The 23,975-nt window shown below is 37.6% G+C and overlaps 1 protein-coding gene across 3 annotated transcripts in view; it reads right to left on the bottom strand.

The window, feature by feature from the left end:
• Positions 1-6,829: 6,829 nt before the first annotated feature.
• Positions 6,830-23,975, bottom strand: part of nup58 (nucleoporin 58) — a 53,679-nt gene continuing 36,533 nt past the window's right edge. The window contains exons 14-16 of one of the 3 annotated variants that reach the window (XM_080197356.1): positions 20,795-20,893; positions 14,205-14,300; positions 6,830-7,956 (exon numbers count right to left, since the gene is read on the bottom strand). In XM_080197356.1, coding sequence (XP_080053482.1) covers positions 7,781-7,956; positions 14,205-14,300; positions 20,795-20,893 — 371 coding nt within the window. In that variant the 3' untranslated portion in view covers positions 6,830-7,780. Of the gene's footprint in view, positions 7,957-14,204; positions 14,301-15,089; positions 16,504-20,794; positions 20,894-23,975 lie in introns of those variants that run through there. The other 2 variants (XM_080197357.1, XM_080197358.1) reach the window with 2 other exon arrangements.

Here is a 23,975-nt window from a genome sequence, read left to right as displayed (position 1 = left end):
TTCACTCAAAGGGTGGTGAATCTCTGGAATTCTCTGCCCGTTGAAGTGGTGGAGGCTGCCTCGCTAAATATTTTTAAGAAGCGGGTTGATGGGTTCTTGATAAGAGAGGGGATTAAGGGTTATGGGGAGAGGGCGGGAAAGTGGAACTGAGCCACAACAGATCAGCCATGATCTTATTGAATGGCGGGGCAGGCTCGAAGGGCTAGATGGCCTACTCCTGCTCCTATTTCTTATGTTCTTATGTTCTTAACTCAGTAATTAGTCAATCTTTTGCATGGAATCCCCAAGTTAAAAAGTTTGAAAGCCATTGTTTTAGGGGGGACATGTTTGGCAAAAGATTCAATTGATATTTCTTTGTTGCCTCTGGATCAGTAGACTGCTGTTTTGAGCACCAAATCAAAGTTTGAGCTCATATAATACATTACTGCTGGACTTGAAGGTAGATTGGCAATATCTGAGAGCTCACTATTTGGAACAATACTAAACTGCAAAGCCATCTTCCTGATTCAGTAGCTAATGAAGGCATTGTCAGCCATTGCTCAGCTGGTAGCACTCTTAAAGTCATAAAAGTTGTGCATTCAAGTCCCACTGAAGAAACAATCAGCAGTGGTTTGCCATTCTGTAATGACTTAGACACTTAAGAATTTTAGCACAGCTGTCTTGCCCAACCTTCCTGATTCAGGCCAAGTTGGATTCAAGCATCACGTCCCCTCCTCTAACGTTGAATTGTAAAAATGGAGCAAAGAAGGACATATCTCTTTTGTGGCATCAGCTGCTGTAAAGCAGGCGAGTTCAAAATGTCCCATTGAAAATGATAGGTCCAATGTCCCATTGAAATGAAGGCAAATGTCTCAGTGGATGGGATGGCAGGTGTGGGGGATGTCTTACGGGGGGCTTGGTATTTAAAACAGTCATGTTGAAGTTACAAGTGCTTTTATTTCAACTATCTCTTTCATATTAGTGCAACACTTTGCAATTTAAATGACTTTGTCAGACGGTTCCCAGCATAACAGATTTGTCCAGAGACGTTGGCATTTCTAGAAAATTGTTGCATAAAATTTTACTTGGGAATTTCTGAGAATTGCCCAATGTATCTTTGGGGTACCCCCCCCCCACCTCCCCACCAACCCAAACTAGGGAGGCAGGAAGATATGAGCCAATATCTAGCTAACATTTTATAGCTCAACCAACATCATGAAAAGCAGATACTTTGATCATTATCATGTTTCCATTTTGTGGGGCTTGCTGTGTTTAAATTGACTACTGTGGTTCCTACATTTAACACTTTCAAATTATTTCATTGATTGTAAAGTGCTTTGGGAGGTCAAAAACTAATTGAAGCAGAAAGCCGTATTCTTCCAGCCAATATTACTCCCTCAATCAATATTACCAAAAAATATTTAGCATGTTTGTTTACAAAGTCCAGGAACAGAGGTGAAAGCATGATAGATAGCTCAAGCTGAATAGAAAAAACAAGGAAAGCATTTGGGAATATATTTAATCTCTCCCTGAGGTGTTACAACTGAATCGCTGTTAGAAGGTGCAATCTCTCAAAGAACAATGTAAGTGTGATAAATCAAAAGGCCTTCTTCAGTATTGCAAGGTTTGGTGATTCTTTTATTTTAAATGTTTTGATGCATTTTGGCATGGCCAAACATATGCAAGTATTAGTTCATTAAAAGATAATCTTACTGCAGTAAACTATTTTGCAGTCAACCTTAACATTCATGACTATGAAACTTGGATAATTCCTACTCTCCTTAAAATAGTACCAAGAGATTATTTAATTCACCTGGGTGCTTTGGTTGGCATCATATGTAATGTCATCAGGCAGTGCAGTTCTCTTCAAGTAAGCACTGAAGTATCAGCTAAGTTACATGCTGAAGTCACAGACCAAGGTATGTTGGATGTTTGCTTTGTTGGCATATTTTTATGGATGGAAATGTGGCAATGACTCCACAGTTTACTGCAAGCTAGAAAGTTTGCTTTTCAGCTCTATTTGATGCATATGGACATATAAAACATTCATCTTTTGAATGTGCTCTTAAGTTATGTGAGAAAACCCTGGGTTGGATTTTACAGCTGCATATTGGACTGACTGCCCTACCATACCCATATAAAATTTGGCATGACGACAATGGCTTGGGAATCCAATATCATCTGTGCCAGTTTCCAACAATTCAGAAACTGAACAAAACAGAATATTCTCCTTTATTTTTTCAGCATAACTGAAAACACACCACAGTTTTACTTTGCACTGTCCTTTAAGCAGACATTCAATTCTTTCAGAACAATTCCAAGATCATTCTTGGTTCCTGGGGGTTTACTTCTATCATTTTGTGAAACTGTTTTTCACGTTAGAAGTTCTTCCGCCACCTTCCACCCCGCTCTGAGAGATTTGTCCTCTCATGCAAACTAGACAATCTTCCAGCCTTGTTTTAACTCATGAATCTCGTCTTCTCAATCCAAGCATGAGGTCCCACTCGCATTCCTGTGGTGAACTATGTCTTACTACCTACGGCTGATCTTCTCCCAGATTAATCTTGTCTGAAAGTTTCAGCCTTATCTTAGAAAGCCCATCACCATGGCAACATGAGCTTTGTATCTAGATAGAAATGCTGATTAGCTGCCTTGAAACACTAACTCGCTTTTATTCTGGCTACGAATGGACAGTTTAAAGTGTAACTTCTTACAACCAGATATTCATAACATTTTTCTAGGACTTGAGACTCTTAGTCTATCTACCTATAATACACCGGTTGCTGCCATTGTCTGCAAGCGTCAACACCTAGCGCCTTGTTCCCAGTTAAACCACCCACACCTTTCTTTATAGTCTCTAACAATCAAACCACCATTGCTCGTTACACAGGTCACATGACCCCCTCCATTTTACCTTAACATTACAGTCCCAAGACATCAATCTTATAACCTTATAGCTGTAACACATGGCAATTCATATTACATGAAAATGAATGCTTGTATTAATCCAACATTATTGTTTTCAAAATTATGAACCAAAGCCAATATTCTTGACCTAAGTGCTTTACTAAAATAGTGAGAATTATGTTTTCTGGGATATTTAAAAAGTCCCTTCTCAGAACCATCTCCATGGCTCACAGCTATCAAATTACTTGCTAAATTCACAGTGATTTGAAAGGAAATATCAGGTAGCTGCCTCTTAATGCCATTATTTGTTACTGGATATGAAAGATACTGCAAGTACTTTACAGCCAGCGAATCAGGTTCCCTACAGTGCAGGAGGCGGCCATTTGGCCCATCTAGTCTGCACCGACTCTGCAACTGCATTTTACCTAGGCCCTACCCCTGTAACCCCACATATTTACCCTGCTAATTCCCCTAACCTATATACCCTTGGGGCACTAAGGGGCAATTTAGCATGGCCAATCCACCTAACCTGCACATCTTTGGACTGTGTAGGGAAACTGGAGCACCAGAGAAAACCCATGCAGACATGGGGAGAGCGTGCAAATTCCGCAGTCACCCAAGGCCGGAATTGAATGCAGGTCCTGACACTAAGGCAGTAGTGCTAACCACTGTGCCCCCCTGAATTACTACTTAGTCTGTGCACACAAGGTCGTGCAAATAGTAATGGGATGAATCTGATTTTGATAATATTGGTTGAGAAATAAAATCTTGGCCAGCACTCTCTTGCTTTCAGAGTAATACAGTGAGAGCTTTAAGCCTATTTGAGCAGATGGGTATAATATCCTATCCAAAAGGCAGCCCTGCTTGACAATGCCATTCTCCCTCTTAAATGTCACCAAATTAAATATACACAAAATCTAGGAATGGAGCTTGGATCCAAAATTATGATTTAAAGGCAAGACTTCCAGCAGCAAGTTAATGTACCCAAGATTACTATAGGTAATGCCCAAGCTGCACTAAACAGTGGCAATCTGCAGAGCCTTTTCACTAGATGTTATAATGCTGCTGTTCAAAATCTAGGATTTTCTACATTAAGACATAAATGTTTTATTTGTTTCTCTAGTTATTAAAACAGAAGCAAGATGGAGAGGGAGGAATGACAACCTCAGTTTGCTGCTGTAGCCAAAAAAAAAATCAGATGGTTTCACTTGCTTGGAACAGAAAATTGAAGGAAAAAGCATCATCAACTTTGGAGGAGGAGTCCTGGGACCTCTTGTGTCAATTAACTGGAAGATCAAAGAAAGGCTGCATTTATGAACCTTAACATTCTGATGTAGACAGTAATTATGACTTTAAATCCAACAAGGAAATTTATTTATTTTTAAATAGCCAGCAAATGTTCTTGGGCCTAGAACCATGCATGATACATTGGAAGGTTTCAATCTAAATAAAGACTATATTTATCTAATGGATAGTGCTCGTGTTCTTTGAGATTCTATTGTGAGTCAATAATTTAGATAAGTAAAAGGTGATATATAGATGAGTAGAGATATATTTCATACAAATCCCAGAGACTCAAATGAAATCACAGGAAAGCCCTTTGTGATGATTGCATGTGCCTGCCATCTAGATCTAGGGACAATTCTAATAGTTTGCCAGTTTTCACAGTAACTTCATTGTAATGTTAATGTAAGTGTACTTATGACACAAATAAATTAAACTAAAAACTAAACTTTAAATATGCAGAAACTGACATTTTAGACCTTGGCTTCCAGCCAAATCTTTGTCCAAACTCTTTGGAGGCTCACAATGAATAATTTGACCATCTGGCTTCTTCTGCAGGAGCTTGATCGGGTTTCTTATTTCCATAACAGGCACAACCTCACTTTTTTCTTTGACAATTACAATATTGATGCTTTCCTACTGTCATGGCAATTTTTCTGTAGTTTAGAAGCCTAATTAAATATCTAACCCTTTTCAACTTTAGAAGTTCAAGTCCTCTTTTCTCTCCAGCCTCTCTCGCTCCACACCCGCAATAAAAAGGATGGGACTGACCTGCTCTCAACATCTGTCAATAGGTGCACTTTAAATAACCACTTGGAGGCAAATAGCAATTTGATTATGCTTTTACTGGATTTATCTGCCTCAAAAGTATCAGTCTTACGCTGAGTGCTTTCTTACATAAATAATCTACTCAGCTCCTGGGGAAACAAGCTTACATTTCCCATAAATTTGGCAGTTCCAAATGGGTACGCATACAATAAAAATAATGAAGCCACACATCCTGTGATTCTTGAACTAATCTTCTGATATTTTGCTCCAGGGTCTAGGGAACTGCTTGCTGAGCAGATCTGTATATTCTCCCATAAGTAACAAGGAGGAAAATGCATGGTAGGGGAGAAAATTCTCTAAGGCAAGTTGTTCATAACATGTGGTACCATGGTCATTTTATTTTGTGAATTAGCTTCACAATGATCCCATTCCGTTATAATAATTTGAATATCTCAAGTTTACCAGTCTTTCTTCTACTGTGTTTTAATCTTGAGTCAAAAGGACTATTACTTACATAGCGAAAAACTGCAGCATGCGACGGTGCAGAGGGACCTCGGAGTCCTTGTGCATGAGTCGCAAAAACCCAGCCTACAGGTGCAGCAGGTGGTCAAGAAGGCAAATGGGATGCTGGCCTTCATAACGAGGGGGATTGAATATAAAAGTAGGGAGGTCTTGCTGCAGCTGTATAAGGCACTGGTGAGGCCGCAGCTGGAGTACTGTGTGTAGTTTTGGTTGCCGCACTTACGCAAGGATATTTTGGCCTTGGAGTGCAGAGGAGGTTTACTAGGCTGATACCGGAGTTGAGGGGGTTGAGCTATGAGGAGAGGCTGAATAAACTAGGCTTGTACTCGTTAGAGTTTAGAAGAATGAGGGGAGATCTCATTGAGACATATAAGGTGATGAATGGGATGGATAGGATAGAGGTGGAGAGGCTCTTCCCGCTCAGAAAGGACAGTAGGACTAGAGGGCACAGCCTCAAGATAAAGGGGGGGGCGGTTTAGAACAGAGTTGAGGAGGAACTTGTTCACTCAAAGGGTGGTGAATCTCTGGAATTCTCTGCCCGTTGAAGTGGTGGAGGCTGCCTCGCTAAATATTTTTAAGGTGCAGGTTGATAGGTTTTTGATAGGCAAGGGGATTAAGGGTTATGGGGAGAGGGCGGGAATGTGGAACTGAGCCACGACAGATCAGCCATGATCTTATTGAATGGCGGGGCAGGCTCGAGGGGCTAGATGGCCTACTCCTGCTCCTATTTATGTTCTTATGTTCAAAAGAGGAGAAAAAAATCAGCAACTGATGTTTGTAACCAAACTGCAAAATTCTCTAACCTTCTCATGGAGTGACTTAGATATTTAAACTCTGGATTCAAGATACTTTTGTGAAAACAGAATACTTGTGACCTTTTTTGTAGATCGAGTAAATTCTGGGATGACCTTCAGAATTTCCGATCCAAACAAATCGGTCACTAACTGTAATAGGACAAATGCAAAAGCATGAGCAAGATTTGTTTGCATCAAGTTATACCATTATGGCAATCCAATGAAAATGTATTAAGAAAAGGATATAATTCAGTAATTTCAAACTGATCCGAGACTAATGTTGCAGAATTGAAATAGTTTTCGTGGTTTCCTGGGAAATACATTTCTATATTAGTCTGCATGCGGAGAAAGATGTGTCAAAGCCTTTTACAGCATGTACTGGAGTTCTGACAAACATTAAACAACCCAAGTGGCAATTTTCCTTTTCTTAAAGCAATATGCTGAAAGGAGTAAAATGCAAATGAACTTGCACAAGACCACTATTAATATAATGACTGGGTGTCTAGTCAGTATCCTCCCCAGTTTTAGCAGTAGGCCTAAAAAAGTACAGCAAGACAAGACTTGTGAAAGACATTTTGTTTTATTTTAACCAAATTATCATTTTCCCCAAATACAATTCAATTTTCTTCGAAGCCAAAACTTACAACAGTCTTCAAATACATTGTCATATTAGTGACTATTTCACTACACAGTTCTTGAAACAAATGTATAAATAATGTGAAATCACAAAGAAAACAATTTTCAAAAGATCTGGCCTTCAAAAGTCACTGAAAGATGAATCACAGGTCAAGTCTGCACAATGAAGTTCTCATGCAAACACATACATAATGAAATTCAGGACAGTGACATTCCCTAACAACTTCATCCAATCCAACAAATCTCAACTTCCTCACTAACAAATAGCTATTTCCTCTAATCTTATAAAAATAGACACGAACTGTGTTAAAGGAAAGTCACCACTACTAAAGCTTTCATCCAAAGTACCTTGACAACTCATCATCAAAAGTATGACATTCTATTTTCTTCTCAAATGCAAAGACAAATATTGGGCAGTACCTATTGTATAAAAAGTGCAATGTTTAAAGGCTATGATAGCTGTGAATTTCCATATTAAAACATGTACATCACTGACTTTACACAAATGAGTTTTGCAGTTATGCAGACATCTGCAGCACCCATGGTTCAAACTCACTTACATAGCAGCTGTTCTTAGATAAATTTGTAACCAATTCCTGAAGTAGAAAACAGATACACTATGCATTTATGTATTTATGAAATTATCCAGGTACACGATCCATCTTGCTTTACTTTCAAAAATATAATCTTCAATTGTTAAAACTGATCACTATCAGAATCCTTTTGGAAACTGAGGAATTTCTAATTAAAGCTCACCTGCTGAAATATAAACGTTCTATTTGTTGGTAGTTTTGTATCTACAACTAGTAAAAAAAATATTTAGGACATAGAACCACATGAGTCATGCCTAATTTAAGAAAATATATCCCCCTTCCCACGTTGACAGTTCCCTATCTTTTGCCTCGCTTATTTCCAGCTGGAGGTTTCTTCAGTTGCAGAAGCTGTCCCCCTAGATTATTGGCAAAGCCTGATGTTGAAGGATTGGACACACCAAAGGTCAGGCCAGCAGATGCTGTGATCCCAGGATTATTGAAGTTAAATCCAGACGTAGATGAGCTGCCAAAGCCTTTCACAAGAAAACAAAAACAAAAAAACTGCTGATGAAGTACATGACAACATCGAAACAAATCATTGTTTCTGTGAAATATTAACAGGTTAAGATCCATTCAGGGATTTTCCATACTAAGCATTAAAGATCTAAAAATGAAATCATAGGAGTGAATAAGCTTGGCTCAAGAATACAAAATGTTTAAAGCAAATACATTACAAATGCACACAGATACATTGGGTGAAATTTTCCCCCAAAATGGCAAACTGTCTGGTTTTGACAAAAAATCAGCACATTTCTCCCCAGAGAAGCAGCCAGGTTTCTTTCAAATCTTCTGACACTGTCAAAACAAAGTGTGGGGGGTGCAGGGGCATGTTCTGTACCTTCGATCTTGAGAGCAGGGTCTAGACATGCCAATAAGGCCAAATCCATAGAAGTTGGGGCGCCAATTTTAAAGGGCACCTCAATCTTGACAGGCTGTACTTCCCTCCCCCAACAGAGATCAGCACTGCCAGCACACCATACTGGCCTCTCTGCCCCCAAAGTGATCATCTCAACTGCTGCACAGTAGTGATTCCCACCAGCATGACATCATGTCAATGGGCAGAACATCTGATGATCTGGGAGATATAGCATAAAGCTGGGGTTAGGAGGGTTGTGGGGGTGGGGATGATTACACATCTGACAACCCTGGAAATTACAATGTGAAATGTATTAAAATTGATGGTGATCATGCTTGTGCCCCAACTGGGTCTGAACCTGATTACATCACTGGCAGGAGGCAAGGAAGATTTCTTACTGAGATCTCCCCAGTGTAAATCCTATTATAGCCCTCGAGAGAGAGTGTGTGTGTTAGTGGCCAGAACAGGACTTGTGTCTAGGCATAGAGAATCCCGACCATTATCTTTCAGTATTCTATGGATCTGGTTTCATTTCAAGTTTTGAATACGTGACATAATGACTTGGAATTTGCTGAAGCAAGTTTATTGAATGTATAACTAAGCTACACAGGCCAGGAGGGTCAAATCTCCTATAGGTACTGATGAACATGCTATGTCTTTCTAGAATTTTCAGTCTTTAACCTTTTTTTGGGTTTTCATTCAGACCAGGGAAGTGCCAGTTTTGTGCTGAATTAGTTGATCTTAGCCAAAGGGATGCCTGAAATGCTATCATGGATGAGGAAGGTGAAATAAATCAGCCAAGGTTCCCCTCCAGTACTGCTAATTCAGATTCCTGCTGAATCTGCATGTGAGATCACAGGCAGGGCAGAAGTCAAATATGTGGCTGATAAACATTGCCTGGGTACGCAATTAAAATGACACCAAAAGCTTGTGGAGCTGTACACCAAGTCTAAAACAAACATCAACTCCTTCTGGAACAACAGGGGAAAATAAGTTTGTGAAAAACAAATTAAAAATAGGCCCTCAGTCACACGAGTATCTTCAATAATATTATCAGCATTTGCTGCGAATCTAAAATTCAACTAAAAAAGGAAATTGTACTGTTAATCATACTATTTGAATCCCAGTAAGATCCCTGATGTTAAGTATTTTTCAATCTATTGTTTTCGATCTACATACACACTACAAGAAACAAAAGGTTAATTTTATTCTAATGAACAACTTGAAAGAAAACATGTCTTCCCTAACCGGAAGAAAATTTGTAAAATTGTTATGGTACGTGGGAATAAATAAAAAATTTAGCATAAATTTGGTTCATAGAAAGACGGTCTATAAACCTCAACTACAATGGTAAACTGTCCAGACTTTTTCTGTTATAAGTATAGTGGTTTCCAGTTTAATATGTCCCAAATGTTTCTCAAAAGAATATTTCAGTATCAAGAAAATGGCTGTCCAATTAGTAACTTTTGGCTTAGGGTGGAAGTGAAACCAATCACTGAAAAATCATCTACTCTGAGGAATATTTCTGAACTATAATGGGCTAATCAACTTTCAACAATGCCTCCTGAGGAATATAACCTAGATTGGATGTACTAAATAAGGAGACAAATAGAGCCTTTTCTGAGTAATGTTATAAAATGCTGAATATGCTTGTACAAAATTGCCATGTCATTTTGGGATGGGGATGCTAACATGTTTATTTGAAAGAGTTTAATAACTTGGTAAAGTACTAGAGAGGGAAACAACTCCACAAAATAAGAGTCAAAGAAATTTGGTACAAATCTGGTAAGCATTCATATAACATTGTGAACAATTTTCAAACTTAAGGCTTCTGCCTCACTTTCTGCTTTTCCATCACATTCTGCTTCACACCATTAGTTCTCATTGTGCTAGAGATAACTTTATTTATTCTCACTGGCTATTGCTACATGAGCTGTCAGTCAGATACCTTTCTTAGGCCTGTTTCATATATAAATTTGCATTAGGATTTGATCTGTAATATGTTATTGTCATGCATCGTTATTTTGGTTTTGAATGGATAAAAGTTGCTAGAAATGTGGATTTTAAGCAAATCAAAACCACATTTTTGAAAGTTAATCCCTTTTTAAATGAGAGGATACAGATAAGGAGAAAATGTGATAATGAAGTTAGAAAGTTTAAAGAACAGATGTAAGATGTATTAAAAATTGCACGGAGTATTTACTTGTAGTTTGGTATAGTGAATATTAGCAATAACAAGCAACTGAACAGAGATACCTCTGTCATTTGACTAGTTTTATAACAGTAGCTGTTTGTTTCAGACTAACAGCACAAGCTGAAAACTATCTTCTTTAAAAAGTAAAGAGACCCTTGGAATTTCACTGTACATATTAGCAATGAGAGTTAAGAGTTAAAAGCAAAAATTACAGAAAACAGCAGCATGCCGCTTTGAGCAGTAAGGTTTCTTCAAAAATTCATGGAAAGATAATCTTTTCCACCTCTAAGCTAAAAAGTTGTAAAATCCTGCATGTTTGTTAGTCTCCAAATTTCAGTGATTCAGCCGCCCAAAGCTGAAAGCAATAACCAGCAAGCAATGCTGGGAAACAACTTATCAACATTTCTTTTACTGTAGAAAAGCACCCAACCAGGAGGCTAGACATGATGAGCCTTCAACCGTAGATGAGTGTTTGCTGAGCTGAATCAAGGGCTTCAAATTCTCAAATGGAAGATGACAAAGCAATAGCACAACTTAGAAGCTGTTAGAATGAAACTCTGATACAGTATACTTACCAAACTCCATTTTGTGCAAAGTAACACCTAAACTCTTCTATACATTAAAAATATTACCAATTACAAGAACAAGTGTACAATTTGGGATAGATATTAATCTCCAGGATACACTCTCCATTTAAAATGCTGAAATTTTGCTAACAATAAACAGAGGAAAACATATTTCAGTATTTAGAAAGTTTATTGGTCAGCTTGGTGCCTAGCACCAATATAAACCCATCACCATGCTTAATTATGTGGAATTATATAGAAATTACAACACAAATGGACTCTTTGTACAAACAGTTATGGTTTGTATTTATTTGCCACATCAGCAGTAATCCTAATCCAATTTGTAAAATCTGTTCCTATATTCTTTTATTTCTCCTTGTATCCACCAAATTTAAACAAGAAATCCACACAAGACTTTTTCTTGCCTGATTTATACATATATAAAAATGTTTTGCCTCAGAAATATCAGCAGCAGAATTGTGTACAACCACAATCTGCATCTAGTTCAAAGAGTGGACATGCCAGAAACAGCACCAGGAATACCTATGAGGCATTAACCTAGTGAAGCTGCAACACAGGACTACTTGCATGCTAAACAATATAAGTAGCATGCAATAGACAGAGCTTAGCACTCCTATAACCAATCAGATCTTAGGTTTGAATCGTGCCAGATCCAGTTGTGAATGGTGGTGGACAATGAAACAACTAACTGAGGAAAAGGCTCCACAAATATCCTCATCCTCAATGATGGGGGAGTCCATCACATCAGAGCAAAAGATAAGGCTGAAGCATTTGCAACAATTTTCAGCCATAAGTGCTGAATGGTTGATTCATCTGCGTTCTCCTGAGGTCTCCAGATGCTAGTCTTCAGCCAATAAATTCCATGTCATCTCAAGAAATGGCAGAATGCACTGGATACTGCAAAGGCTTTGGGCCATAACAACATTGTAGCGATAGTACTGAAAACTTGTACTCCAGATCCAGCCAAATCCTTAACTAAGTCTCTATAGATAGTTAAATGGGTACAATGGATATAGAGGGATATGGGCCAAATGCGGGTAATTGGGGTTAGCTTACAGCTTCTTAAAAAAAAAGGGCGACATGGACAAATTGGAACGAAGGGCCAGTTTCCATGTTGTAAACCTTTAAGGCTTTCCAGTACAGCTACAACATTGGCATCTACCCACCAAGTGAGCAATTGCCCAGGTATGTCCTGACTGTGAAAAACTGGACAAATCCAATTACTATGCTATCAGTTTACTCTCAATTGAAAAGGTGATGGAAATTGTCATCAACAGTGCTATCAAGTGGCATGCAAAGAGCAATAGCCTACTCACTGATGTTCAGTTGGCATTTTGCCAGGGTCATTCAGCTCCTGATCTCATTACAGTTTTGATGCAAACATGGACACAAGAGTTGAACTCAATATAAAGGTTAGAGTGACTGCCCTTGACATCAGCTTTTAACTGAATGTGGCATCAAGGAGACCTGGCAAAACTGGAGTTAATGGAAATCAGGAGGTAAATTCTTTACTGGTTGGAGTCATGCCTAACACAAAGAAAGATGGTTGTGGTAGTGAGGTCAGCCAGCTCAATCCCAGGACATCACTCAGAGTTCCTCAGGGTAGTGTCCTGGATCCAACTATCTTCAACTGCTTCATTATTGACATTCCCTTAATATGGTTAGAAGCGGGGCTATTTGCTGACGATTACACAACGTTCTGCACCATCTGTGACTCTTAAAAGGCTGGTTCAGTCCGTGTCCTTATAAAACAAGACTTGGACAAAATTCAAGGTTGGGCTAACGAGTGGCAAAGTACATTCATGCCACAAGTGGCACTGACCATTTCCAATGAGAAAGAATCTAACTATCTCTCCTTGACGTTTATTACCATTGCTGAATTCCCACTAACAACATCGGGGGGGGTTACTCTTCACCCTGAAACAGTACTGGACTAGCCACATAAACACTGTGGCTACAAGATGAAGTCTGAGACTAGGAACCTTGCGAAAGGTAATTCATGGCCTGACTCCCAAAGCCTGTCCAGCATCTACAAGACACACTGGATGAGTGCATCTCCAACAACACTAAGAAACTTGACACCATAATGAACAAAGCAGCCTACTTGTTTGGCATCCCATTTACTAAAATTCACTCCCTCCACCACCGTCACAAAATGCAGTGCAACAACTCATCAAGGTTCCTTCAATAGCACTTTCCAAATACACAACCGTTATCACCTAGATGCACAAGATCAACAGATGCCCAGGAACACCAAAACCTGCAAGCTCCCCTTCAAGTCACACACCATCCTGACTTGGAACTATATCAACCTTCCTTCATTGTTACAAGGTCAAAATCCAGGGACTCCCTTCATTTCTGTACTGTGGGTGTGTCTACGCCAAACAGACTGCAGCTGTTCAAGAAAGCACCTCATCACCATCTTCACAAGGGCAATTATGAATGGGCAATAAATGCTGGCTTAGCTGGGGATGCCTACACCCGTGAAATAATAAATAATTTAAAAAGCCCAGAGAATTTAAATGTAGGTGTGCAAATGCCAAGACGTTGGGAGCTTCAAGCGTACAAAGCGGTAGTGGTAGAAACCCAAATTCTTACAACAGAATTGGTAAAGTTATCATTTCTTATCCAGCCATGACCACCCTACCAATTAGGACACCAAAGCCAAGTAGAAGAATTCTAATCCTCAACAGAAGGTTTTATTCATCAGATAGGCTGTTTGGTCAATTGACAGGTTCACAAATACCACCATGTCATTTTTGAGACAACTTACCGCAAAGGGCAAGCAGTTTTATTTTAAAATGACAATGTCCAATATCTTCAGGATAGGGTAAATCTACAAGCTAGTTAATTTGTATATTTAGTTTCACTGCGATGCAATTTTGCTATGATGCAAAATGTTTAGGACAACTACAGCTAGGCCATGAGATCAGGATTCAGGACTTATATTTCTATGTCTTTTATCAATGTGTTTGAAAGCGCAAGCATTTCCTGCTATACTATGCAAGGATGAGTTACTTCAAATCAATCCCTAACCATCCTATCCACAGCTGAGCATTGACAGATACAAAATTACAAACCAACCTGCACTGAGGCTTCCTGAGGGTTTAGTGGCTGATCCAAATCCAAATGAGGTGGTGCCTGAAGTATTACTTCCAAAGCCAGAAGTACTTCCAAATCCTACAAGAAAGTACTGAACACTTAATATAATTTGTGCTAAAGAAGTCACAACATGAAAGATCATCTAATACGTAACCAAATAGGAATGAACCAATTTTACTTTACAAAATTCCATTAGGAATGGCAGTTGCAACAAATAACTCAAATACCATTTCACGTGGTGTATTTCCCAATAAATTCAAAAATCTAAGAGGCTTAAAACAAAAACTTTCCTAAGACTTTGTAAAACACAAAACAGCACACCACAACATATGTTAAAAGGGAGGTAAAAACTTAAATGTGAAATTTGTGCATCTTTAATCAAGTGTTTGTGCCAGAGCGCTTGCAACAATGACCCCAATTTGGCATATTGAGCAACGTGTTGGTGGAAAAGGAGGGGAAAAAAATCTGAATTCAGGCAAAAAGATTACAGAAACTTGGCATTTTTACAATACATGAATGAAATTATAATAATGCTATAAGGCAGGATTTGCAGACTAGGAGTTTGTATCCCAATTATACTTGATTCTTTCTCATTATTAAAATGTGTGTATATTTATATTTAATATATATTTACATCCTTGTGTAACTTGATTATTAGATGCACATGACAAAAATATAAAAGCAAGTGTCATTGTTTAAACAAAATACAGCTCAAATTTTTATATTTAAATATAACCTCCATCTTTTGTGATTTGTCGTTGAGTTTGATTTTCCTTGAAGTTTTCTTTCTACTGCTTTCATTTTCATTTTCAGTTTCAGCATTATTAACAGATGAAACTTATTGAAAATTTCAAATGAAGATGATGAACTGCTGGAAAAATGATGTAGCAAAAGATGGTGATTATCACCTGGAAATTTGAACTGTGCTGTGGTTTAAACCATATGCTGTTTATAATTTGCTGTCATGTGTACATCCAAAGGTATTAAAGGTTAAAATTGCACAATGATTTAAGACACACACAAAAAAAATTAATGTTTCCTCTTTCAGCACCTCACTTTCCATTGATATCAGCGAAAAAAAAAGACACTGGGTGGGATTTTCCGGCCACGCTTGCCCCAAGGCTGAAAATTCCTGCCCGAGGTCAACGGACCTTTGCATGGTCTGCCCCCGCCCGCTACAATTTCTATGTCAGGCGAAACAGGAAAATTCCACTCATTGTCTTGTGGCTCGGTAGGCATGTTCTAGGTTCAAGTTCCACTCCTGAACCTGCTGGCCACAGAAGGAGCAAATAGGTTAAAAAGTGTGCAAAGACATGAAACAAAAACAAATGTATTTATTTCCCATTGTAATTTATTTTCTCTACTGTAGATTTGGATTTTTTTTTCACTAAGCGTCCATTTTAGAACTGAGTGCATGGTGACATTTAACAGCTCCTTCCTTAATGTCGAAGGCTGAATTGACTTCACAATAAACCTGAGCTTTGCCATCTTGTTTTTCTCTCAATTTCAGTTTCAAATTTTCTCTCACTTGGCTTTTTTCCCTCTAGTCCAGTTATATTGGAATCAGTTACTTTCAATGATTATTTAATTGTTCTTTACTGAATACCAGATAACTCACAATCAACACATATATACTGAATACTCATGTGCCAACATAAATTGAAGAAATTGCACAATTTAATAAAAAAATCAACTTATTTGATAGCACTTCACCATCAAATAAAATTACAAGTAATTTTAGGAGATTCAAATGGCTATTTATTTGATCAATTACAATTTTGGCCAAATAAAAACTTAAAAGATCATTCATGCGGTGGCACAGTGGTTAGCACTGCTGCTTCACAGCGTCAGGGACCCAGGTTCGATTCCTGTCTTGGGTCACTGTCTGTGGGGAGTTTGCACATTCCCCCTTGAGTCTGTGGGTTTCCTTTGGGTGCTCCGGTTTCTTCCCACAGTCTGAAAGACGTGCTGATTAGGTCATTGACCCAAACAGGCACTAGAGTGTGGCGACTTGGGGAATTTCACAGTAACTTCATAGCAGCGTTGATATAAATCTTACATGATACTAATAAAGAAACTTTTTACTTTTGCTTTATTGTGAACAGAAACTAGTCTGTTTCGGTAAGAAGATAAACTGAAGCAGAGGTGCCCTAGATTTTCTGATCAACTGCTGTTAACTCAGATTGGGAGTCAGAGTTGACAAATGTAATGCATAATTGCTTCATAATCCAGTGTGTCACCCGAAGCTGTGCTCATCTTGACTTGGCATTTTCAAGTGATCCTAACAATATACAGAAAAAGGAAATAGTGATCTCTTTGAGGGACAGCAGCTACAGAAAGAAAACAGTTCAACACGGGCTACAGTTCAGAAATACCAAAGAGCAGAAACCAAATTTAAAATGTCCGACCTCATCAAAATATGGAACTTATGCAAAGGCCCAGATTTTTGCCAAGTTGGGATCAATTGGGATACTCTAAAAACAGCAGCCAGAATCTGGATGCAGTAGTCCCACCCCAATTCCAGCAGATCCTATTTTTGACCAGAGTATGAATTTCAGACAGGAAACCCAATTCTGCTGGGCCATATGAAATTAGTGCTGAGTTTGGCTGTTCCAAGGACCTAAATGCAGAGTTTGAGAAGTATGATCTTATGAAGATGTAAACCATGTGAAGAGTGGATTTAAGGTCCGTCCAAGTGTCATGATCTGAAGTGATTTCATTCCCCAGCCAGTTCAGTTTCTGGTCAATAGAACCGCAAGTAGTGGAGGATTCAGCGATGGTAATGTCATTGAATGTCAGGAAGTGATAGCTAGATCCTCTCTTGTTGGAGATGGTCATTGCCTGGTACTTGTGTGACACGAATGTTACTTGCCAATTGCCAACCCAAGCCTGGATATTGTCTAGGTCTTGATGCATTTGGAGATGGACTGCTTCTGTGTCTGAGGAGTAGCAAATAGTGAACCATATGCTGTCATCAGCAAACGTTCCCACCTGAGGCCTTATGATAGAGGGGCAGCCATTGGACTCTTGAGGAATTCCTGCAGTGATGAAATAGAATTGTGAAGATTGACTTTCAACCATCACGAGTACAGAGCGGTGATGTTGGGGGGGCTTTTTAATTACACAAATAGCAATTGGGATAATAATGAAATGAAGAGAGGACTTTCCGAAATATGTTTGGAGCTTTCTAGATCAGTATGTTCTTGGTGCAGCTAGAAAGGAGGCGTGGTGTTGCTGGATCTGGTATTGGGAATGAGTTGGGCAAAGTGTTGGTGAGGGAACATTTGGATAACAGTGATCAGCACATGAGGTTTAGATTAGTAATGGAGAAGAGAAAGAAGCAATCTAAAGTGGAACCTCTAAGTTGGAAGAGAGCTAACCTTAAATTGGATGAGTGATAATGATCTAGAGTCTCCACTGCACTGCCCTGTAGACAATCAACAATTTCAAAAGGAAAATGGATAGACAGAATGGAAATAACATTTTCAAGCTACATGGATATAGTTGGGGATGGGAATGACTAGATGGCTCTACAAAATGCCATAATGGATTTGTCTCCCTCTTGTGCCAATATGATTTTATTATACAGTTGTGAAAAGAAAAAGCTTCAAATAGTTATGGGCAAATTTCTGCAGGGCATGCAATTTACCGTGAAGAAATATACAAGGAAATTCATCCCCATAAATGTTTGGTAAGACAGACAAATACACTCCAGGTCCACCTAGCTCAGGTGAGACATCTATGACTTCAAATGGGTTAATAATTAAATCAAAAATAAGAAAAAAATTGCCTTAGCAAATCCTGTAGGGAGGAACACGCAAGGATTCAGGGGTATGAATACAGGAGATTGAAGGGTGAGGAGTGGGTTCAGGGGGTGTAAAGAGACCTACTACTGCGGAAGTAAAATGTAACTCTAAAACCTTTGTGCTTCAACCATAATTAGGCAGTTAGCGAAACAATGTGAATCACAAGGAAAACCCAAATCGAGTCTGAAACTGAAACGGTGCAGAATAGTTAATATTCTGAATGATTATTTCCTCCAAGTGTTCTCAGGGGATGCTATGCCTCTGAAAACAGGAATAACCCAAAAAGATAAAAATATTGGCTGATACTGGTCAAGTGAAAGCCCTAGGCAGTGTAAAAGGGTTCAAAAACCAATAAATCTGAAGCAACAGTTGGTGTCTATTCCTGATGGTTAGAGAGATTGGATTGTTGATTTGTGTGGCATCGATAATCATTGTAAGGGATGTAGGGAGATACTGGTCAATTGAAATTAGGTTAACACGATGCCCATATTTTAAAAAAAAAGGTAAAACAGATCCAGGCAACCAGATATCCATTAGTTTTACTTAAATCTGGTATAAAAATAATGAAACCAATTAACAGTAAGTAGTCTAATTATTTATACAATAGTAACTCAATATGGAACAGTTAACTTATATTCAGAGCTGGAGGATCTGTTTTGAGGAAGAGACAGCCAAACAGGATTGTGTAAAGATCTATTACATGTTGCATGCACCTTGACTTTCAAATGACATTTGGGAGGTCTCCACACAAAGTTATTAGAAACATATGAAAATGTCAGACAGGAAAAGATCAACTGGTCCATTTTAGCCTGTCCAAAACACTTGTAATGTATTTTGTTTTAGTTAATAGTCATGATTAAAGCTGTAGGAATTGAGTTGAAACCTTGGAAAGCGTTGAAGCATAGAAACCAAGCCCACTTATTTAGAATAATTATGCTGCTATGGGAGTTGGGAGAAAGAGTACTAAAATGGTGTCTTCTGGGATCATTTGAGCCATTGCTATTCCTAATATACATCAGTACTAGTGAATGGATCTTTAAACTAGAGGAAGTTTGCAGTGGTCACCCAGGGGCTGGGACCGCTGCTGGTTTTAATATACGTTAATAATTTGGGTAGACAGGACCTAATTTAAAGGTTTGCAAATGACAAAATCAGAAATATAGTAACTGAGAATAGCAGCAGGCTTCAGGAGCCACAGACAAACTGCTGAAACGGACAGATGAAGTTAAATGCAGACAAGTGTGAGGTAATCAATTTTGCTAGAATGAGAGAGGTAATATGAACTAAAATTGCACATTCCAAAGAGGACGCAGGAACAGAGATCCAGTGGTGTGTACACACAATTCCCTGCAGAGGTTAACTTGAGAAGGTTATTAAAAAACACAAGGGATCCTTGGCTTGTAAATACAGGTATAGAACGCAGCAGCAAGAAAGTCATGCTGAACTTTTATAAAACACTGGTTAGACCCTGGCTGAATCACTTTAATGAATTCTGGGCATCATACTTTAGGAAGGACGTCAAGCCTTCAGACAGGATGCAGAAGAAAGTTACCAGAATGGTGCCAGGGATGAAAGAATTTAAGTTATGTGGAGAGACTAAATAAACAGTGGTTGTTCTCCTTAGATAGTGCAAGTCTTTATGGGAGATTTAATAGAGGCATTCAAAATTATGAAAATAAATAGTGGACCAATCATCAAATGATGGTGTTAAGTTGTTTTTATCCCTTGGTTCAAATATTGACAGAACATTGTATATTTCTATTGTTTCCAGCTTTTACTTCAGTTTGCTGGTCAACTCTAATGTTGGTTACTTGTGATTGTAATGTTTTTCAGAAAAGGAATAAGGAGAAGATATAAAGATTGCAATTGCCTTAGAGTGAGAAAACATTTTAAATGACTGAAAAGCCAATTCCACCATATCAGATTTCTTAAATAAATTCTGCATCCGTTGAAAGTACTTCAAAAAATGTTTAAAACTAAATTAATTAATGAAAATCACAAAATTATAATGGGTACAGAAATGATCAAGTAATCTTCAAATTGCCCTGATAATGGGGGGCAACATTGTGAAAATCACAAAAAGTATTTGTTAAATTGAGTTGCGCGATTGTGCCCAAATATGGTCAATTAACAATTACAAAGTCTATGATATTAAGAACACAAGAAATAGGAGCAGGAGTAGGCCATCTGGCCCTTCGAGCCTGCCCCACCATTCAATAAGATCATGGCTGATCTGTCGTGGCTCAGTTCCACAATCCCACCCTCTCCCCATAACCCTTAATCCCCTCTCTTATCAAAAACACATCAACCCGCGTCTTAAAAATATTTAGCGAGGTAGCCTCCACCACTTCAACGGGCAGAGAATTTGTCCCATTGGTAAGACGCAGCATGGATTCATGAAGGGCAGGTGCGCACAATACAAAGGGGAGATTATGCATCAAATTTAGTGGAAGTCTTTAAAAAAAAAAGTTTAAGTGACACTAATTTAAAAATTGACATGAAAATAAGGCATTACCCAAATTCTAGATATGCTACATATCAAGCCAGTTTAAACATTTAATGTTATTATTGTGATAATCAAGTTTTGACAGAACAAACATAACCAACATCCCTTTAAAGAAAGCATTTTTAAAAAATGTTCTACAGAAGGAATCTTTGCATTTTGGATCTATTTCGTCATCGCCAATTGATCAGTGCATTTGAAAACTGACATTTTCAAAGCATTAAAATGGAAAATTATACATTAAAAGATTTTAAAAATGGTACCTCCAAGGGTTGAAGAACCTAAGCCACTTGACTGCAAGCCTGTTCCAATACCTGAGACAAACGGTGTTCCAAAATTAACGCCCAGAGGTTGTTGCGGTCCTAGTACAGAAAGATCAGAAAATTTGCCTTACTCTTAGATATAGCTTTATTGAATATATAAAACTCTCCAGTATGAGAACTTTCCACACTTGTTATTCTTTAACAATGGACAAGTGTATCAAACAGTAATGTTCAGTCTTAATCTAAAAATAATCAGTTTAAAACTGAACCAAAAATTGTTAACCTAACAGATGTTAAAAATTGATTGATCCATATTCATGCTATTTAAGTTTTAACTCAACTTTGTCTAGGCCAATCAATCTACTTTAACGGTATACAAACTGAATAATATAAAACCCTATCAAAACTATTCTACCAACTACTTTTTCCCTATGATTTCATAAGCTGTGTGTTAGTACTATAGCACACAAATGGTCAGCACAAGCTAATGATGTGTCCTAAACGTTACTTTTTAAAATCAGCAGCTGAGATCCAGTGACAAACCCCAATAGATTTTACACATGCATTGCACTTAATTGTGAATCAATTTAGTATTTTTTTTAAATAAACAAAATACATAAAGAAGCAAGACAGTAAGATCTTTCATGGCTCAATTTATTGTTTAGTTTTGAAACATCTCAATTACATGGCAACATAACAATGCAATTTTCATTTTTTTAAATCATAACTGCTATAATCTCGATTTTAGTGCACTACAGTTTGAAATTAGGCAACCTTTTATAAACTGAGGGAATAAATCATCCATGTTCTCAAGGCAGTTACAAACGAGAAGTGAATTTCTTTGCGTGCGCAGTTTGAAAGGCACCACTGAATTTACACTCCAAATGTAGGTTTAAACACATCCATACTTTCACAGTTCAAACACACTACTTATTTTGCCCTGCTTAAAAGGTAGAACATAATATTGCTTTTGTAGTCTGATATTCTAGAAGACTTTTAAGTGTCAAAGAGAGAATTTGGTGCGAAGAACTAGAAAATTGTAAATTAAGCCAAAAGAAAAGCCAGGAAACATAAGCAAATTATGGATCAAATCCTTAAGTAAAGAGACAGCATCATTTTATGTGCCTATTTAGGCTTCATCTTAAAACTTCTGACAATTCTTACACAACTACAAATTTTATATTATATATAAAATACTTTTTTTAAATTGCTGTGGCTAGCGATAAATATTTTAAGTTAAAAATGGAGTTCACATGCAGCAAAACATTTTTGAATATTCAAATAAGGAACACTAGTATCTACTTTTTCAGATATTTGTTGTTATGCTAATTAAAAGATGGTTCAAGTTGAAGAATTTTAAGCAAATTTGATCTTCCCCATTATTCAAAAATTCAGCCCCCATATTAGGTCAAGTAAACTGAAACTGTCTCTTTGTATCATATAAAGATTTCAATGAACAATGAGAAAAGCCAAATGCACAACTGATTTTAACATAACAATTTTACAGATATTGCAGTATTGTATAATATATAATTTACAAAGACTGATTTCATAATCAAACCAGCGTCATAATCTAGTGTTATACGGAAGGCAACTGTGGCATTGTCTGTTTGTATATAAAAGAAATAGTGTCGCATAGTGCGTTTGTAACATTACAATACCAGGCAGATGTGGATTTTTTTGGCCATTAAGACACCTTATTTTTCAGTAGAACAACAATTTTATTACTGCTTCATCAGAAAGCAAAGTTATAAAAATTGTATTTACTGATTAAAATTTAGCACGTTAAGTACACAAACTTACCTGCACATTATTCTAGCAGCCTCATTTTGTAAATACCTTAGCAACTTAAATTAAATGTTTATATTGCTGTTAACTCCAGTTAATAACAGCAATTACTTTATGATTACTTTTCACATTTGATTAGAGAACCTTAATTTTGATTCATCACACATACTAAACAGCCAGTTTTACTGGTGGGGAATGGGTTAACAAGTTAATAAATATTTAAAACTGTACAAAACTGAAAGATTAAGTGGTTGAGATTGGCAAATTCAGTTACTTGCATTTTAAATGCTGCTTTGGAATATGTTAAACAAGGCAGAATCTTATTGGTGCAAGTATAAGAAAATGCAGCATATTAATACTGATTAATTACTCCTTTACCTCCTTTCTTTTGTAAACATAATTTACTTTCTGCTGTGCCTCATTACATTTTATTTTAAAAAACACCTACATGTATTAATACTATTGTAGAACCTGCCTGGTATAAACTTCTGTTGCACCTTCACAGAAGATATACACAAGGTATTTTTATTCACTGTACTTTCTTAGAATTATATCCCTGAAACTTCAATTTAAAGAAAAAAAACGCCAGTTTAATTTTGTACCTCTGGCACCTATTTGTACTTGGAATAGGACCTGCAATGGGTATCGAGGAGTATTTTACTCCAACACAAAACATGACCGTTTTAAAATTCCCTGTCAACCCAGTGTGCCACTGACAATAAAAGAAGGTGGGCATCTGATCTGCCATGGCCTGCGACAAGTTTTCCATGCTGTCGACTGGGTTGCAGGAGCAATTAGGTTGGAATGAACCACTCCTCAAATGATATCCTTGTGGAAAAGTGTCTAGCCTCTGCTCGTCACCTTTCATCTCAGATCGGGAATATATACCAAGTGGGATCCCAAGCACAAATCCATATCTTGCAGAGTACATTGTTATACCAATATATTATACAACACTTTTTTTGAATAAATGGGGAAAAAATACCTCATTGTATAAATATAATGGATATGGTATGAAATATTATCCTTCAGTAGTATGAAGCATATGGGTTAAAGCAAAAATCAAACCCAAAACAACACAGGACTAAAGATGCCCGAAATTCACCTATTAGCCATCCTTTAAATTTATATTTTGATCAAGTTTTTTTGAACAAAAACATTAATTATAATAAATATTTTAAATTTTCTGAAATCCGTCAGAATTTGGCGACTCGACAATTCAACACTCAAAAGCCTCACTGGTCACTTCAAACTAAGTTCTTAGTCATGTTTACAGTATAAAAAGTCACTTCACATTTTCTAAATTACTGTAGTAATGATCTTCGTAACATCAATTTAAGAGATTAAGTACTTTGTAGCTTTAAGATTATTGCTTTGTATACCCTGCATAATC

Source organism: Carcharhinus amblyrhynchos, chromosome 10, assembly GCF_965287045.1.
Source record: "Carcharhinus amblyrhynchos chromosome 10, sCarAmb.v2.hapA, whole genome shotgun sequence".
Lineage (NCBI taxonomy): Eukaryota > Metazoa > Chordata > Chondrichthyes > Carcharhiniformes > Carcharhinidae > Carcharhinus > Carcharhinus amblyrhynchos.
Note: the sequence above shows the minus strand (reverse complement) of the source record. Positions and strands in the feature narration are given on the sequence as shown.